The 20,660-nt window shown below is 39.2% G+C and overlaps 1 protein-coding gene across 1 annotated transcript in view; it reads right to left on the minus strand.

The window, feature by feature from the left end:
- CRYBG1 (crystallin beta-gamma domain containing 1) overlaps positions 1 to 8,982 on the minus strand; it is a 197,635-nt gene extending 188,653 nt beyond the window's left edge. The window contains exon 1 of the mRNA XM_057739903.1: positions 8,736 to 8,982. Coding sequence (XP_057595886.1) covers positions 8,736 to 8,908 — 173 coding nt within the window. The 5' untranslated portion in view covers positions 8,909 to 8,982. The remainder of the gene's footprint in view (positions 1 to 8,735) is intronic.
- Positions 8,983 to 20,660: the final 11,678 nt, after the last annotated feature.

Genomic DNA, 20,660 nt, shown 5'->3' on the forward strand with positions numbered 1-20,660 from the left:
CCTTGTTATTTAACTTAATTATCTCTTTAAAGTTCCTTTCTCCAAATACAATCACAGTCTGAGGGCTGGAGTTTAGAGCTTTAGTTATGAATTTGCGGGGGACACAATTCACAGACTCTGTAATTTTAAAGGCCATGTTGTTATTATAAAATATGGCCTGCACAAACTTTAAACATTTTTTTGAAAACATGATTAAATTATTTTGTGTGTGTTTGTGTTTTGGGTTTTTTTTGTTTTTTTTTTTTTCCGGTAGTATGTGAAGTACAAATTATAGCAGGAACTCTGAAAGTATTCAATATGTCAGTAAGCAGACTATAGTGTATATTCCAGCTGAATAATAACTCAATCTGGGGATCAGACAGTCTCATAGTTGTTGGTTTATGAATCTAGGGAAAGATTTCCAGGAGAATAGTCATCAGGAAGTTAGATGAGTCAGTTGGGCTCCTGTCAGAGTCAGGTAGAGGCCAGGAATGGAGAGGTACAGTCTACAGCCCAAGAGAACCCAAAAGTACAGCTGAGCAGAAACCAGAAAACCTGGTTTCAGTCCCACTTCCCTGTCTGCACTGCATTCTTTGAACTTCAAATTCCGCATCTCAAAAGCCCAGACCTTCTGGTCTGGGCTTACTGCACAGAGCCATTACAAGCCTCATATGGAATAAAACACCAGCAATGATTTATAATCCTTGACGTGTAAGGTCAACAGAAGGTGAAACTTGTGTTTGTTAACAGGAAACCCTCATGATAAATCAGCAAGTAAAACCAAAGGATTCAAGCACCAGGATCACTAGAGACCTAAGTTAGAGTTACTCCTAGCAGCTTCCTTGAGAAATTCTGACACCCCACTTAGCCTGAGCAGCAACTGTAAATTTTGAGGGCCACCTAGCTAGCCGCTTATATTTCACCTTGCATTCTATTGCCTGGGCCAAGACTGTAGGGGAGGGAGGAGGCTGTAACCAAACAGGCTCCCTCCAGGTCATGCTGTTTCCTGGCAGAGCTTGGGCAGAAGCCCCAGACTAAGGATCTAGACACGGATACTTTTGTATATAACACACACTTTAAAATTTCTACTTTAAAATTGTTTTTTCTTACAAGATTTTAACACATATTTTAATGTATTTACATATTTTTTCTCTTTCTTCTCAAAAATTAACTCGTTTCTCTATATATAATTCCTGCATGTGAAATCTAGATCTAAATACACTCACTGTGGGAATACAAAGAAGGTTGCATTAACCACAGGGCTTTCAGTTTGCTGTGATTAACTGCAGGACTCAAGACAACCAGCTGGAGAACCCCAACCCCAACCCTTATGAGCTCCCTGACATTCAAATTACCATGCCCCTCTGTGCCTCATTCTTCCTCAGAATAGGGATAATATTACTTACCTATCAGGGACGTTATGAATTAATTGTATTGAGTAAATATTTGTAAAGTGCTTAGAACATTGTCTAATAGACACAGTGTATGTTAAATAAACTGCATCTTTCAACGAAATCTTGATTGAAAGATTGAAATCAATTGAAATCTTGAAAACAGTGTTTTCATAGACATGGTCTAAAGTTCATATAGATCAAATGCTTCCTGAACTTTCTTGTCTTATTCATAGCATGTTATTTTGTCTCTTGACCCCAATTTCAAGATAAAGAACCATCCAACTAGAGAACCCAACTAGAAACCTATCAGGAACTTATGCTACTGCTTATTAACTAGTTTGAAAACATTAAGATACACATTACGCATGGTGTCGTTATGTAACTGTTGGTCAGATCTCTTATCTGAGTTATAATCTTCTGGCTGCCATAACTCCAACTTCTAATAAGTGAGATTCAGGGTGGCTGGCTTGAAATGGCACACAACAACAATAATACAGCCAGCAGCCAACTTCTTCACACGGAATATTTTGCCAAGCTTCACAGTAACTTACTTTTACTCATTTAACTTCCATACATGGGAAGGTAAAAAACAAAAGGCACTTGTTAATTCTGTGTTTCATTTTTCTGTGTTAGCTACAGGTTCAACTCGTCCTTGTCTAGTCTATAACTTGTAGATGAGAGAAACCGGGGACACCAGTTCGCATGTGTGTCTCAGGGTCTCCTGGTACTTTGTCAAAATGATCCCTTGTTATGCAGGGTCTCTGTCGTTGCTCCACTGTCACTGAGCAGGCCAGTCCAGGAGACACACAGTGCTGTGAAGACAGCACTAAGCAAGTGCTCCTTCTCTAGCATGAGAGTCTCGTAAACCTGACCCCATAGAGGTATTTTGATGAAGCATTTGGGTTGGCTCAGTGCAGCTGTGTTTTAAGGCAGCAATAAATGAGCTAATGAGACTCATAAACAATTGACTGGCCTTCTTGCCCAAATCCCACAAGTGTCAGATGTTTATACGTACTTTATCTTGAAAACTCACTTTGGAATAAGATATTGAATTCACATTTCAATCCTCTCTTGGGTGAAAGTCCAGAATTCATTTTTCTAAAGTGAATATATGAAAAGACATCTTTTGGATATGCCAAGCAATTTGGTATGAAAATAAACATAGGTTGCTTTTAAGGAAGAACACCTTGCTTTTAGAACACAGGCAATGCCAGACTCTTGACTCTTCCTGAAAGAGATTCCAGAATCATTCTGACAGAGATTGAGTAGACACCAAGTTAGCTGTCTACCCTAAATAACAATCCTCTTTGGATCTGTAAATCTATCTAGACAATGTCAAGAACCACTCATTTTCAGCCTGTAATTTTAGAGTATCAATATCATGTTTACCTATAATTTCAGCAAAGGTTTTTAAATCAATATGTCACATTTGAAGCCCAATCTTTATTCCCAGGTGCCAAAATATGATAGAAGAGCTCAGATAATCTCAGGCTCTGGATATTTTAAATAGAAAATTATTTATGCATAATCCAGAATACGTGATTCTCTTTGTTTTACATGCCACTGCGAAAATAAAAGTTTCCATGATTTTTCTTTTGGTCCAGTATTAGATATAGTTTAAGATGATCATAATCTTAAGAAGATTTAGAGCCTTTGATGATCTCTATATGAGAGAATAAAAATTCTCATTAATTATTTGGTATGAGTAAAACTTCTTCATGAGAGAAAAAATTTTCTGCTCCTTCAAGATAATCCTTCTTCTGACCACAATGCATTTGATTAAATCTTCTGTTTCTGCACTTAATGTGTGATATGCTACTTTATTCAGCCATATGCCCTTCCTCCACTAGACTACAAATTTCCTAGGAGCAGAGATCACCTTTAATTTCATTGTTTTTTTCCCAGTGCCTGATAAAGTGCTCAGTAAGTGTTTGTTGGACATAAGAAACTTCTCTTTAAATTTTGATTGATAATCATTTCAATAAGATACAGAAAGGAATTTGTTGCCATAGAATAATCCATCATTAATTCTAGAAAAATGATTCTGTAGGTCAGATTGGATTGCTTTTCACAAACAGGATCTCTGAATCTTCTATACAATAGGTAAAACATGAAAGGGAAATTAGACAATTATCTGATAAATTTTTCAAGGTACACAGAAATGCATACAGTTCAAGATTCAAATAATCTCACTAGACATAATTTTCAAAAATATAACTAAACTGTTTTTTTCTGCATGGACATTCTAAAACACAACCAAACCCTTGGGTGAACTAGAAGTTAAGACAGATAAGTGTTTTTAATATTCATAGTAAGATGGAAATTTTGAATGAACATTAGGAGTTAGAAAATAAATTTCAATATCAAATATCTTTGCTACATTGCTTTAATCATGGATGAATAGTAAGGCAGTGTTTCGCTGTCTCATCCTTATAAATAAAATTTATAATTGAAAGCTAAAGAAAAAAAAGGAAATAAACCTATGCCCAGAAGTACTAAACTCTCCAAAAGTGTTCATGCCACTTGGATATGAATTAAGAAGATTAGGACTACAAGTGTAGAAATAGAGTGGATAAAGTAATATGACAACAGAGGTGAGTGGAAAAAATTATTCTAGACTAAACCTAGACTCCAAAATCACTGCAGGAGAAATGCCTCTAACTTCAAGCATAAAATTTATCTTTGGCTTCCTAAATCAGATGTATTAAGACTTTTAAGTCATTGAATGCACAAAGGGCCACACTTTTACAACTACAAAGGTACTTCCAGATACCCAAAGGTACTTCAAGTCCTGACAGACCTGGTTACATCTTCTCCTGGACTTCTGGAGTTCTTTGACTCCATTTAAAAAGTACAAGTGGATTTATGAATACTACCACCATTACTATGCAGACAATGATAATTACAACATCATTGCCACAATCACTCCCGCTCCCCCTTTTCATTTGTCCACCACCTGCTTCGGATGGGGCCCTGGGCCAGGTGTTTTATGTAGATGGTATTTAACCGTCAGAGAGCCCCAGAAGGGAGTGCTATTATTTCCATTTTACAGGTGAGAAAGCTGAGGCTTAAAGACGAGGCTTAGCAAAACTTATCCAAATAGCAGAGGCAAATTAGAAACTGAGTCTGTCCAACACCACAGTCTATGGCTTTTTCACTGAAGCATGTTCTCAGAGCTATTTATTGAGTCTCTGTTATCTTCCGGGCGCTGTGCTAGTCATTGAAAATACATATTTTAAAGTCTCCAAAACAATGCTAACAGGTAGGTCACAGATCATGAAACTGAAGTTAGAGCAGTAAAGAAAATTCCCCAGGAGCTCACCGCTAGTAAGCGACAGGGCTAAAATTTAAATTCCTGCTTTATCAGTGCTGAAACGACATAAACCTAAAATTTCAAACTCTTGCCTTTGGCATAAGCTGAACAAGGGAAATAACCCAGTATGTATTAATAATTTAGATGCAAAATTAGGTAAAACAAACGTAGGCTTATCTAGCTAGGTCCTTTATGCTAGAAAATAATTAAACCTGTTTAGAGTTCTAAACTCTAAACCAGCCACAGAAGACTGAAGACTAGAATCAATATAGTCACAGAGACTAGCACTCTACAGTTCCAGGATGCTTTCAAATAACATTTTCTTTTTCTCATGGAATAAAACAACAGTTTATCACCACAACCCTCTAGTGATATAAACAGGGAGTAAGCTGTTTTCCCTTTATAGAAGGAAAAGGTCCATGAAATGACAGAAAAACTAAGGGACTGTTGACAGTCCCAAAACTTGAACCTATGTACTCTGAAATGAGGATGCTCTGCTCTCCGGCACTGGCTGCATTTTTTCCTCCAAATGAAAGCAGGTCTGCTGATTTTCAGAGGATTATGGAGCCCACCCATCACCTGAGCTTGGCTTCCCTGCAGAGAACATTAATGTTTGGTTCTAGGTTTGCAGTTCAGTTCAGTTTGAGGGTGATCATTTTTAATTCACTGTATTGACCTTTACCTAAGAGCCTATTTCTAATCAAAATAACACTGGGTGTCTCGATCAGGGAAAATAAAAAGGAAGTACTATTTTCATCATACAGCAGAAAATAAACATGTGAAATTACTACTCAAAAGAAAGTACAGGCAAGATACTGGTAAGAAAGAGAAACAGCTCCCATTTATTGAGCACTCATAATGTGCCAGTCACTTTTCTGAGCACTTGACATGCATTCACTTATTTATTTTTCTAACAACTCTTATTATGCCCCTTTTATGGATGAGAAAACCTAAGCACAAAAAGGATAACTTGTCCAGGATGAAATGGCTCAGTGTCACAGTAAGAAGCACAGGGATTTAAACCCAGAGAAAGAATCCACACTCTGAATAAATTGTTAACAAAATGAAGTATAATTCAAAACCTAATAAATGATGGTGCCACTAACAGCTGCTAAGGGAAGTCTGGCCTCAGCTCGCCACGCCCTCTCCCCTTAGCGCAGTCCCTCTGATAGCAAGAGAAGAATGGATGAGATGAGAGATGAGGCTGACTCAGGAGGGCAAAGGTTCTATTTCTATGGAAAATAACATATTAACATGTTTACCAAAACCAAGCTGAAAAAAAAAAAACTCTAAGGGTGAATTTTAGGAAGAGAGGCAGCCATGTTCAAATTATTTTATGTAAAGAAAGCAAGCAATGGTCATTGAGTTTTAGAACATCTACACTAAACATCACAAATATTTGCAGAATACAGAAATCTGACATCAATAAACTTTAAACCATCATTGGAATGGTAAGCTCTCTTAGGAAGAGAAGCATTTTTTTCCTCCTCCAACTCTATTTTTCCCATTAGACCTTTGCATTTATAATAATGATGATGATGGTGGTGGTGATGGTTTTACATTTACTGAGTTTCTACTTTGTGTCCAAAAGTGTGGTAAAAGTTTTACATTTAATAACATAAACTATCATGTGATATTCATGGCAGCCCTACAGAATTAGTATTACTATTTTCTCCATTTTCCATGTGAAGAAACTGAGACTCAGAAAGATGAAGTAACTTGCCCAAGGTCATGCATCCAGGACATAAATTCATTTTCATTTGCTCTAAAAGCCCACAATATTAATCATGTATGCCCAGCAGATAAGTGTGGCCACGGACTGTCCCATCCTTGTGTAGAAACAAAGGCCACAGTGAGTGCTGCACGTTCCAGCTGAGGTCCCACCACCTCCGAAGTCTGGATAGAAATGAACGAACAGGGCAGATGACTCAAGAGAGCCACACTGGCCAAAGACGGGCCAGAAACCTAAGTGTGCTTTAGCTGCTCTCTTTACTAGAAACAGGTACTATCTCCTGGAAGTACACAAAATTTTTAGAAAGATGATATAACTAGAAAAACATCCCAAAGACAGACCAGTAAGTTTAGTTCTCAGGACATTTGTTAGTACAAAGTTCATCATAGTTCTGAAGGAAAGAATGGAGTGCTTCAAGACTGAACTAAAATACAAGAAGTTCAAGAAGAGAAACAAAAACTCCTATTTTAAGTTTTAGTCTAAACTGTATATGCGTTTGAATAAGTTGTTTATAGCTGTGTATTAACTCATTTGATGGATATGAAATGATGCGACTAGGTCAGCTAAGAACCATCACTACGGAGGTGTTTAAAATATTTACTGAGGTAATAGTAAATACTTTATGTTGGATACATCATTATTAAGTAACATATTTCATTAGAAATCTCGATTAGCAGTTAAGCACAGTAAGTATGTGGATAAAAAATATGTTCTATTACAACAAATTACTACTGTGAATGATAAATATGAGAAAAAATAAAACACCTTCTCTCTTAGCACCCCTCTCCCTATGCCCGCACACATACTCAGACTGCCCTGAACCACCTGTTCAGGAAGTACTTCTCAGGAAGTACCATGTTCTTCCAAGTGCTGATGATGCTCATGATGCAACCTCTGCCTGGAACTCATTGCTCCTCCCCTTTTCTGTCTGACTAAAGTGCTTCAGTCATCCTCCTCCAGGAAGCCTCCCTTGATCCCCTCCTCTGTGCAAACATCTATCATAGCACTTATCCCACTGTTTACTTTTTGGTCTCCTCAAGACATTAAGAATTCTTTGATGACAGAGACCACTCTCATTGTTCTTGATATCCCAGCACTTAGTTAATAAAATGTTTTCTAAATGAATGAAAATATGTTGTAAAATTAAGACTTTTAGAAACAAAAGGAAAAATATTTCTAAAATGCAAATTTTGCACAATATTATTCTCATTGTTCATAAAGGTGTGTTTTAAGAACACATACAGAAGGATATACTGGATCTTGCCAACTGTCCTTCATTAAAAATATTTCACACATCTGAACCCCATAAATACACTTACATCAAATTGATTATTGTTCAACAAATGCACCAATTCAGATAGTATAACTGAATAACTGCACATAAAGGATAAAATCATCACAAACTCATGGGAAAAAATTTAAAAGCACAATGGCAGTTACACTTTGATTCCAATGGGGACAAGCCATTCACCCATCTCAGATTCTCCACCCATAAAATGGGGGTAGGACTTCCCCGTGGTGCAGTGGTTAAGAATTCGCCTGCCAATGCAGGGCACACGGGTTCGATCCCTGGTCCGGGAAGATCCCACATGCCTAGGAGCAACTAAGCCCATGAGCCACAACTACTGAGTCCTCGTGCCACAACTACTGAAGCCGGCACGCCTAGAGCCAGTATTCCGCAGCAAGAGAAGCCGGCGCACCCCAACGAAGAGTAGCCCCTGCTACCCGCAACTAGAAAAGCTCTCCCCTCCCCCAGCAACGAAGACCCAACGCAGCCAAAAAAAAAAAAAAAATGGGGGTAACCATCATTCCTGTCACTTCCTCCTCCATCCGGATCCTGTGAGGACAACGGAGATATAACAACTGCAAGAGTGGGACTCTTCACAATCCAGGCACCACTATCAAAAGTCTCACAGAATCCCCAGGTGGAGCTTCGATCATCATTCGTTATGGCAGAAGCCCCTCGCAACCCACCTGCTCACGTTAGCAGGTTGATCGTATAGACTCTGGTGTGACGTCTCTGTGGGTCAAAATAAAGGCCAGATGGGTGGGCACGAGTTCCTCTCGCTGGTGCCTGGCCTGAGCCAGAAGCCGCGAGGAACCCGGTCACTGGCAGCGGCCCCCACAGCCCGGCTCTGGACCCCGCTACGCTCCTGCTCCTGCGCGGGGCGGGGAACCGACCCTGGGCCTTTCCCCTCCTTCCAGAGGGGTCGAGCGGGCTGACCGTGGAGAGGACTCCAGGGTCAGCGTGGCAGGAGCAGAAAGGGGGGGAGGAGGTGGTAAGAGGAGGGTGGGGGGTGCAAGGCGCGGGGCTTACCTGGCCTCGCCGGGGGGCGCCGGGGGCGGGTGCGGAATGAACACCCCGCAGGCAGACCGCGGAGGCTGCTGCTTCTTCTTGGAGCGCCAGATGTGGAAGGAGGCGTGCTTCTTGGGGGTCCTGGGCGGGCTGGACTCCCCGTCGTCGCCCTGAGGTGGCAGCGACAGTGGCATCTTCTCGTCCGCCTCCTCCTCCTCCGGCTGCTCGGATGCTGCCCTCCCGGCCGCCCGGCCCTTGTGGAAGAACTCACCTGGGCGCCCGCTGGCCCGCCTCTCCCAGCGCGCCGTCCGACCCCGCCCCCCGGTCGCGGGGCCGCGGCACAGCCCCTCCCCCACCTGGGAGGCCCGCGGCGTGAGCCCAGGTGAGGCGCGCGCCTGGAGCCCCAGGTAGGGAGGACACGCCCCCGGTCCCGGGTCTCGGGGAGCGCGGCGGCCGCGGGACTGCGACACCTACTGGACGGCCTGGGAACCGCGTCTTCTGACGCCGCATCCTCTGCTCTGCGGGGAGAGCCGGAGTTGGAGCGTGTGCCATGGGTCGCCTGAGGAGCTGTTGGTCCCTCTTGGTCTGTGCAGGGCTGGCACGGAGAATGCTTAGCCATGAGCCCAGCCTGAAGGAGGATGGGAGAGGCGCATCCCGTGGCCCGGCTGCTCGGCGATTAGAGCTATTCTACTCTGGCCTTTAGGTGTCTCCGGCAATGTCATGTGCTGGGTGGCTTCTGTTCCTGTTTGTAATCACGGGTGCCAACTCCTCTCCGCTCCCTTCAAGAGTCTGAAAAATTAATTTGTATTTGCACCTTATAAAGCACAAAAGGACAAAAAAGAGAAGGGAATGAGGCATATTCCCCAGTTCCCAAGGGCTTAATAGATCCCCCTTGTGAATTAATGCCAGTCCCACAGGTCTCACCGACATCTGCTTTACTGTTAATGACTTCCTTTTTTAACCTCACTATCCTGGTTAGATAGCAAAGGGAACTAATATTTAAGCAAAAGAAGTCCATGAGCAATTCACCTTGGGCATTACTGGAGTATAAAGAGCTCAAGAACCAAGTACTGCTTTAAAATTCAATGCAGTACAAGTCCCTCTTACACTGTAATACTTCCTTCTTTTCTCTTTGAAGTCTCAGCTTATTCATTCATTCATTCACTCAATCATTCAAGAAATATTCATTTTTTTCTTTTTTTAAAGTTCATTTATTTATTTATTTTAATTTTTGTCTGCCTTGGGTTTTCGGTGCTGCGCGCTACTCTTCGTTTTGGTGTGTGGGCTTCTCATTGCAGTAGCTACTCTTGTTAAGGAGCACGGGCTCTAGGCACATGGGTTTCAGTAGTTGTGGCACGTGGGCTCAATAGTTGTGGCTCAAGGGCACAGGCTAACTAGTTGTGTCGCATGGGCTTAGTTGCTCCATGGCATGTGGGATCTTCCCAGACCAGGGCTTGAACCCGTGTCCCCTGCACTGGCAGGCGAATTCTTAAACACTGCACCACCAGGGAAGTCCTGGAACATTCATTTTTATTTAATCATTCTTATATTTACATTTTTATCAGTGTAATCCTACATATAGTTTAAAAAAAAGCACAAACCATTAAGTATATAACTCAAATTTTTACATATGTATGTGTTGGGGTATTAAATGTTTTTAAAAAGGACAGTTGACATTGCCTTAGAAAATCCTTCTGTATGTGGCTTTTAAATATATCATTATAAAAATATAGACTATTTCCCCAACTTCCTTAGTCCCTCCGCTCTCCCCTCCCACTGCCTTACCCCTCCCATTGTAAAAGTTAATCATTATTTCAATTTATATCATCAGAGATTAATTTTGACTCTTCTGAATCGTCATTGAAGTGGAATCACAAGATGTACCTCTTTGTCTCTGGTTTCTTTTGCTCAGTATTAGTCTATGAAAATCATCCATATTGCTTCATGCAGCAGTTTTTCATTTTAAAAAATTGTGTGCTATCCCATTATGTAAATATATTGCAATTCACTTGTCTATTCTACTGTGTATGGGCACTTAGGTGTTTCCAGTTTGGGACTATTAAGAATAAAGCTGGTATGAACCCGTTTCAACCTAAGCATCCATTTCTTTTGGATATGTTCCCAGGAGCTCAGCCTCTGGGTAACACGGCGGACATGTGTTCCGCTTCAATCGATTTTGCCAAAAACTTTCCCAAATGGTTGTATCAATTTATTCTCCTTTCAGCAATGTTTAAAATTTCCAGCTTTTCTATATTTTCATCAACACGATATTATCAAATTTTTTTAAATTTTAGCCATTTTGATGGAGGTGTAGTGTTATCTCACTGCAGTTTAATTTCTATTTCCTCAAGAAACATTTATTGAGTTTACTGAGTACTAAATATGTTCCAGGTCTGGGGGGAAGGATGGCTGGTGACTGACAGACACATAGGTGATACACGTCAAAGGGTAAGAGAATGAGGAGAGGTATGTACCACGCCTTTTGGGAGTTTGGAAACATCACTAACCCAGCCTGGGAGTTTGTGAGGGAGGAAGAGGAGTGGTCAGTAAAGGTTTATTGTAAAAGTAGCCCTTGAGCTGCATCTTAAAGGGCAAAGGGATCAGCAAGAAAAACAGAAGAGAAGGGTAGAGAGAAAGAGGGAAAAGAGAAGCAAAAGGGATAAAGGGAAGAGGGAAAAAGAGAACATCTTCTCAAGCACATCTGCCCAAATATTTACAAGTTCAGCCATTCATTCTTTCTTTCCTGAATCCTCCAAGCAGAATTCATGCTACCTCTCATTTGTGCCACCAGGGAATCTGAAACATAGTTCTGTTACCACACTGTCCATATTGCATGGACATTATTTGTTTACATATGTCTCCTATTAGCGTGAGAGAAACTTAAGAACATTTCTGACTTATGTTTGCATTATCAAAATGTAAATATCCATTCATTGAAATCGTTAATCACATGAATTGGTCATAGTAACCTAATTGGATACCCAGAATGTTTCAGGCACAGATCTTGTAGATTGTATACTTTGTAAGAGCAAAGGTCACATGGGTCTATTTTACTATCATATCCCCAGTGACTAGCACAGTGCATGGCACAGAGTTGGCACCCAGTATATATTTTTTATCTGAATGATATAAGAAATTAGAACCATGCATAGAAGCCTAAAATACAGTACTTGTGATTAATCTAGTTAGGGAAATAGACACTTAAATACAACTTGATAAAATACAACTTGTACAATAAAACATGTGTTCACCAAAGTGTTTCATTGTTTTCCAGTTATTGCAAAAACAGATCCACTTAGGCTTGTTTAAGCAATAAATGAACTTATCATGGCATGTTAGATGGCTTACAGAATATCCCACAAAGGCAGACAGCCAGACTCTGAAGCCCAAACATGCTCAGCCACCCCTGAGAGCTGGTCTAGCAAACACCACCCTCATCACCTCTCAGCAGTAGGGGCTACACACAGGCAGCTCTGCTACTGCTACCCCAAGAATCAAAGGCCTGTCAGAGGGAGATCAACTCAGTGATCGGTGATGACCTAGAGGGGTGGGATAGGGAGGGTGGGAGGGAGGCTCAAAAGGGAGGGGATATGGGGATATATGTATAAACACAGCTGATTTGCTTTGCTGTGCAGCGGAAACTGGCACAACATTGTAAAGCAATTATACTCCAATAAAGATCTGAAGGAAAAAAAAATATCAAAGGCCTGTTCTGATCACTCTTGGCCAAAGATCATCCCCCCCACCGTGCCCCCTTACATACTAATGCTCACTTCTAAAAATAAGTGTTCCATGCAGGCACATCTGATTGGGGGAGCTTGGATCATTTCATGGCTTTCTAAATGCAAGGGAAATTTGAGTTTTCTCGGTTCTACTTCAGAGAGATGGACTTCATGTGGCTAAAAATTTGCCAAACATAACACAGATACTCAAAAGAATCTAGGCAGCCAAAGCATGTAAGACGGTCACTGCCGAAGGAAAGGGCAAAAAGTTATGGGAACACAGAAGAAGTGACTAACTCTGGATGGCTCAGGGAAGTCATCAGCAAGGAGGTGACAGGTTGATGAGTTGTGCTGATGAATAAGAATTTATCAGATGGAGAAGAGAGCAAACCAGAAAGAATAAACAACATAGGCCAAGGCCCAGAGTTGGGAAAGGGCATGTGTTGGTGGTGGATAGCGAGAAGTTCAGGGAGGCTGGATAAAAGGGGATGGGGTGGGGCAGGATGGCAGGAGATGATGGTGGTAAGATCGGGTGGAACCAGATTGCTAAGCACTTGGTAAGCCATGCTTTTAAGGAATTGGGACTTCGCTTTGTAGGTTAAGGAACCTAATTAGGAACTCAGCTTATATTTTTAATTAGAGGAGTGACATGAACAAACTTGGGTCTTACAAAGTGTACCCTGAATGGAGTGGAGTCGGGGGAAACAAGTAAGGTGAAAATATTTGAGGAAGATCAGTTAAGAGGTTGATGCAAGAAGTCAGGGGAGAGGTGATGGGAGCCCACACCAAGGCAATGGGGTGGAAATGGACAGGAGGGGATGAATTCCATCTCCATCGTGTGGAGCTGGAATCACCAAGCATCATCGTGAATAAAGAAGTAATCGAGGATGACAACAACGTTAGATTTCCAGCTTAGGTACATGGATGAAGGTGAAACCATTAACTAAAAACAGGAAAGCAGGAGAAAGTTCAGGGTCTCTGGGCATGAAAATAAATTTGCTTTTGAATATATTGAGGCTGAAGTGCTTGGAGGCTATGTAGGCACAGATGTCTAAGAATTCATGGAAAAATATGGTTCTGGAGGCCACAGGTCAGGGCTATATACGTAGATTTGGACTTCCTCACTGAACAGATGGGAGCTAATGCCATAAAATCGGATGAAGTTACCTAGGGCAAATGTGTAGAATAAGGATAAAGGAAGAGCAAGAACAAAACCCTTAGTAACACTGACGTGTAGGTGCTTTGCAGGTAAGGGGGAGCCTACACACAACAGAGGCCAGACAGAGCAGTTAAAGAGGTAGGAGTTTGTCTGGGGCAGAGTGTATTCCTTTGGCAAGGCCATGCGATGTCTATCTTCAAGATTTAATAGATGGATAGAGGCTGGGTCCTCTATCCATCTTACAATGCCCTTTGCACTCTTTTCCCTCTATCTAGCAATCTCAGGTCCATTTAAAATCCAACAGAGAATGAGGCCAAAAGGCCAACTCCCTCTAACCTACACCGATTTTTTTTTATTTCTTCAGCCTTCTGTTATATTTTCTATCTGAATTTAAGTTGACATTGTGGTAAATTGTAAAAAATGCCCATAATTCTCCACTCTTCCCATAAAGAAACAGAATCCATTTACTCATTCCTTAAATCTAGGTTTCTCATGTGACTTCTTTGGCAAATGAAGCATTAGCACATGTGATGCAAGCAGTACTTTAAAAGAGCTTACAATTTGAGGCTTAGTTCCTTGCTTCTTTTGGAATCTTGCTGCTATATGAACATACCTAAACTAGCCTGCAGGATGATGAAAGATGTGTGGCTAAGTGATGCCCAACACCATCCCCTCCACATCACTCCTCACCCCCCCACACCAGCTTCCCTGCCAACAGACAACCAACCATCAGAAATATGAGTGAGATTATCTGGGACCAGCCAACCCCCAGTCAAGCCACCAAATGATCCCTAACACATGAAAGAGCCCATTAGAAATCAGCTAAGCCTGGTCCAGACCAGAACAGCCCAGCAGATTCGTGAGCCAAATAAGTAGTGCAGTTTTAAGCCACTAGTTTTTTTTTTTTTGTCTAAAAACGTTTGCTTAAAAAAAAGCAGTGACCTGGCACAAGGTCAACAAACAGCCAATTCAGTTGTAAACACCTTTTGCATCCTAACCTCAGAGACGTACAATGAATATAGGCAATGGAAAAATCCTGAACTACCACATAAAGATTCAATTATGTCTGAACTACTTAATAGGGAAGTGCATGTTTCTATGAGACGATATATTCTACATTTTAAACAACTGACTTACAAAATGCAGCTAATTTGTAGTTTGGAGGCTTTAAAAATATGACTGGATCTTCATACTAAAACAGACCAGACTTCAGTACTCTAGTATCTGTATCAGTTCTCTATTGTCTCTTGCTCCATAACAAAGTACCCCCAAATTTAGTAGTTAAATTGAACACTATCTTTCTAATATAGTACAAATACAAAATGTTTATTATATTAAGGCCACTTTGAGGATTCCCTGTTCTATCTATTAACATTATTTTTAAGTAGATTTTTAATTTATTGAATTCAGCAAAACACTTTGCAACTGATTTAGGCTAAGATGCATCATGTCAGAACTCTAAATAAAACTATAAAGCAGGTAATTGGTTTATCTGTGAAATTCAGTGATAAGCTGCCTGAGGACAGGAACCATCTGGGTCTAACGTGTCAGGCAGTGATGAATTCCCAAATTTTATCCTAGGATATTCATAGATTTAAGTAGCTAATGGAGTCCTCAGTTGTGAAGTAAAGTTAAAACTTACAACTACTAAAACATTTACTACCATATCAATGAACCAAAAATGTACCTGCTTTTAATCCTAGGCAATAAAGTATATACCTCTAATTTGACATAAAATTTATCTTGTAATTCATTTACCCTATTCTTAGTGTTTTTGAAAGGATCACTTTAATTTCCTTTTGTTGTTACAGCTCTATGGCCATTGTGTAACAAAATGGGGAATACAATGCTGAACAAATGGAATACAACACAGTAGTAATGGCAGGGCGACATACTTAAATCATGGGATTTAGAGTCAGACAGACCTTGGCTGGAGTCCAGGCTCTGCCACTTACTAATTATATAACTCTGAATAAATTACTGAACTGCTCTTAGCCTCAGTTTTTCTTTTCAAAAAAAAAAAAAGGGAAAATATACTAGAATAGTTAGGAAGATTAAATAATGTGTGTAATAGGGAACATAATAGGATTTGGGGGGTGATGGAAATATTCATATTCTATATCATGATTGTAATGATAGTTAATTACATGACTATGGCATTTGTCAGAATTCATGGAATTGTATACCAAAAGGTATGAATTTTACTGAATGTCAAGTATACCTCAGTAAACCTTACTTTTTAAAATATAATAATAAAAATTTAAAATGCATTAAAGTAGTTAGCATAGTGTTTGACACTTAGTAAGTACATAATAAATGATAGTTTTATGGGGCTATATCAAAATTATGAAAAATTATTTTTTCCATTATCACAGTAATAATTCTCCCCATAGTTACCAAATTCTTACATCTTGGTGTACTGAATTGGAGAGCAACCTCAGCATTCCCTGTATACCTCTTCTGCTCTTTAAATGTTATTAAAGGTCAAAGGAAAGTGTGAAAGGAACAGTCAAAGCATACTTCCAGCTATGGTGCTCAATATTTTCACTTTACAAAGATCTATCAAACTCCCATTGAGGGCCCACTCTATGGGATGCAGAGAGGTATAAAGATGATACAGGCGCTCCTCCAACTTCAACACTTTATATATTCATTCATTCCAAAAATATTTATTGAAAACCTAGTATGTGCCAAGTAGTTGCACTCGGAAATACATTTGGAGCTGGGGAAAACAGTCACGATCCTTGTGAAACAGTCTTGTGGGAGAAGTGGACTTTAATCCAAGAATTACCCAAATACATATTAAACGTCTCAAAACTAGATACAAATGGACAGCTGGCTTGGAAATATCACACAAAGAATAGCTGACCTGAAATGCATCAGAGACGAGAACAAACCAAGAGTTTTCTTTTTGTGGTGCAGGAATATGGCATATAAGAGGGGAAAGAGATAATCCTAGTGGTAGAGAACTTCTTTCTGGGAGGGATTCTCAACTGTGGATTCAAAACATGTGGTCTATGGATAGTTGAGGGTATTTGAATATGGGTTTATGTTAGATGATGGTATTGTATCAGTGGTGAATTTTCTGAGTGTGGTAATTATACTGTGGTTATGTAGGAGATTATTCGTGTACTTAGGAGACAAGCATTTATAGGTGAAGTGTCTTGATGTCAGCATACTATTTTCAAAGAATTCAACAAAAATAATGCTGAATAAAAATGATAGATGTAAAATAAAAGTGGCAACTTTTAAAAATTTGATGAATCAGAGTGAAGAGCATATATTTGTTTACTGTACTATCCTCTCTCCCTCCTTCCTTTGTGCTATATTGTTGTCATGTATTTTACTTGATAATATGTCATGAACCTCTCAGTACCTTTCTATTATTTTTCTTTAAACGATCAATTATCTTTTAAAAAATTTTTATCCTAGGATAAAATCTGGGAATTCATCGCTGCCTGACATGTTAGACCCAGTCGATTCTTGTCCTCAGGTAGCTTACTATTGAATTTCACAGATAAAACAATTAGCTGCGTTATGGTTTTACTTAGAGTTCTGACTTCATAGTAGCCATAGCTAGTCCCTAGCTCTGCTCTTATCTCCCTGATTTCCAAAAAACTCTCTACTATTTGTTGCAGAACTGAAAAAGCAACAGAAGACAGAGTGTCAGCCTTACAGAGTCACCTTTGCATAAAGTCAGCCTCAAGTTGTAGGAAGCAACTAATTAATTACTTAGTGACTAAAACTTTGTTTTAGAAATATATAAGCTAACGACCCTTAAAACATGTATTGTATCAAGGAAACTTCTAATGCTAGGAGTGAACAGACACTTCCATTGCACAATCTGAAGCCAAATATGTTGCTTTGAGCTAAATATATATCCATATTAACAAATATCATTGTACCTAGATGTTTGCTTACAGTCACAAAATTTAGTTGTTCTCCTATCTACATTCAATCAAACGGCTGTGGCGTCTGATGATGCCAATATTATAAACATAGTTGCCATTAACCAGCTTTACGTCCCAGGAGATGCACGGTAAAAATTCTCCCCTTTATTGGTGTATTATTAGTATTAATGCTTGAGCAAACTGAAGAATGCCTAGCCACAGTGGTTCATGGGTTAATTATAGACAATCCTCACTACATACTTTAAGCCTGTGTACACAGTTTAAGATTGCTCAATATGTGGCACAAAAACAGAGATACGGATCAATGGAACAGAATAGAGAGCCCTGAAATAAACCCACACATCTGTAGACAATTAATCTTTGACAAAGGAGGCAAGAATATACAATGGAGAAAAGACAATCTCTTCAGCAAGCGGTGTTTAGAAAGTTGGACAGCCACATGTAAATCAATGAAGTTAGAACACACCCTCACACCATATACAAAAACAAACTCAAAATGGCTTACAGACTTAAATATAAGACAAGACACCATAAAACTCCTAGAAGAGAACATAGGCAAAACATTCTCTGACATAAATCATACGAATGTTTTCTCAGGTCAGTCTCCCAAGGCAATAGAAATAAAAGCAAAAATAAACAAATGGCACCTAATCAAGCTCATAAGCCTTTGCATAAGCAAAGGAAACCATAAACAAAACAAAAAGACAAAGATTTGCAAAGAGAAAATGTTTGCAAATGTGCGACTAAGGGCTTAATTTCCAAAATCTACAAACAACTTGTACAATTTAATAACAAAAAAGAAAACAACCTAATCAAAAAATGGGCAGAAGACCTAAATGGACATTTCTCCAAAGAAGGCATACAGATGGCCAGTTATGCACATGAAAAAATGCTCATCATAGCTAATTATTAGAGATATGCAAATCAAAATCACAATGAGGTGTCACCTCACACAGGTCAGAATGGCCATCATTAAAAATTCTAGAAAAAATAAATGCTGAAGAGGGTGTGGAGAAAAGGGAACCCTCTTACACTGTTGGTGGGAATGTAAATTGATGCAGCCACTGTGGAAAACAGTATGGAGGTTCCTCAAAAAACCACTGTATTTTTTCCAGCAATTCCACTCCTGGGCATAAATCCAGAAAAAAGTATAATTCGAAAACATACATGCACCACTATGTTCACAGCAGCCCTATTTACGATAGCCAAGACATGGAAGCAACCTAAATGTCCATTGAGAGATGAATGGATAAAGAAGATATGATACACATATACAATGGACTATTACTCAGCCATTAAAAAGAATGAAATAATGCCATTTGCAGCAACATGGATAGACCTAGAGATTAAGATACCAAGCAAAGTAAGTCAGAAAGAGAAAGACAAATACCATATGGTATCACTTATGTGTGGAATCTAAAATAGGACACAACTGAACCTATCTACGAAACAGAAACAGACTCAAAGACATAGAGAAGGAACTTGTGGTTGTCAAGGGGAAGGGAGGGGACGGGAGGGGTGGGTTGCGAGTTTGGGATTAGCAGATGCAAACTATTATATACAGGATGGATAAACAACATGGTCCTACTGTACAACACAGGGAACTATATTCAATATCCTGTAATAAACTGTAATGGAAAAGAATATATATGTGTATAACTGAGTCCCTTTGCTGTACAGCAGAAATTAACAAACATTGTAAATCAATTATAGTTCAATAAAATTTAAAAAAGATTTCTCAATATGGAGATTAAGTATATTACAATGATCCTCTGTCATGTTTATTTCAGTACATTCAATGGCTACAAATTTATTCTCCAAGGACTTTTTTAAACACACAACCAAGAGTTCTCTAAAGCCAAAAATAATGAATAAAGTAAATGATCCAATTATGTATTTTTCTCCCAGTGGGAGGGGTAATAGAAATTAGTGGTATTTATAAATTGATGTGAATTGCTTTTCTCGTATGTTTATTAAACTGGCTTTCAAGGCAATTGCAAAAGAGTTTTGCTGATGCTTTGAGTAATTATATTATTGGTCAACAAGTGTGTAGCCTTCTGGAGTTTCAATTTTAAGGAACAACATAATTTATATTTCATCATTTTTTTAAAGGCACCTAACTTGACAGTTGTACATTTAAGCAGATGGGCTTGATTCAAGTAATTCATTTTAGCTATAAAAAGAATTCAGTGATAATTGGAAGTTACCACTGGAATTTTTTTAAGAGCTTGAAAATATACTTTATTTTTATTGAAGTATAGTTGATTTACAATATCATATTAGTTTCAGGTGTACAGTACAGTGATTCAGATTTTTTTTTTGCAGATTATATTCCATTATAGGTTATTACAAGATACTGGGCATAATTCCCTGTGCTATACAATAAGTCCTTATTGCTTATCTGTTATATATATAGTAGCTTGTATCTGTTAATCCCATACTCCTAATTTGTCCCTCCTCCCCCGCTTTGGTAACCATAAATGTGTTTTCTATGTCTGTGAATCTGTTTCTGTTTTGTTTATAGATTCATTTGTATTATTTTTTAGATTCCACATATAAGTGATATCATAGAGTATTTACCTTTCTCTGTCTGACTTATTTCACTAAGCATAACATTCTCTAAGTCTATCCATGTTGCTGCAAATGGCAATATTTCATTCTTTTTATGGCTAAGTAATATTCCATTATATATGTGAGATACACGTATCACATTTTCTCAAGCCAATTATCTGTTTATGGGCAACACTGTAATTTTTAATGAATACACCACTCAGTCAATAAGCACAGTTCAGGGCACTACTAAGTGCTATGTGGGACCCACAACATCCTTTAGGAGTTTAACAACTAGTTCAACACATAAGACTAATAAATATTAAATGATTAGGGTCAAAATTTTAAAGTTTCTGCCCTAATGTGAGCCTTTAATCATTATTTTGTCATTCACTTACTAATATAATGCATGAAAACTAACACATTTTATTTTGTCTCATTCCTTAGCTGCACCTTAATCCACCATTACTCCTCTGCTCCTTAACCCTGAATCTTGGCCTAAATAACTATTCAGGACAACATCCATCCCTGATTTACATTCAAATTGCTTGGAGGTGGTCCTGTCCTACAACTAAGATATGGTGACCCACGTACCACCCAGGTT

This window comes from Hippopotamus amphibius, chromosome 6 (assembly GCF_030028045.1).
Source record: "Hippopotamus amphibius kiboko isolate mHipAmp2 chromosome 6, mHipAmp2.hap2, whole genome shotgun sequence".
Taxonomy (NCBI): domain Eukaryota; kingdom Metazoa; phylum Chordata; class Mammalia; order Artiodactyla; family Hippopotamidae; genus Hippopotamus; species Hippopotamus amphibius.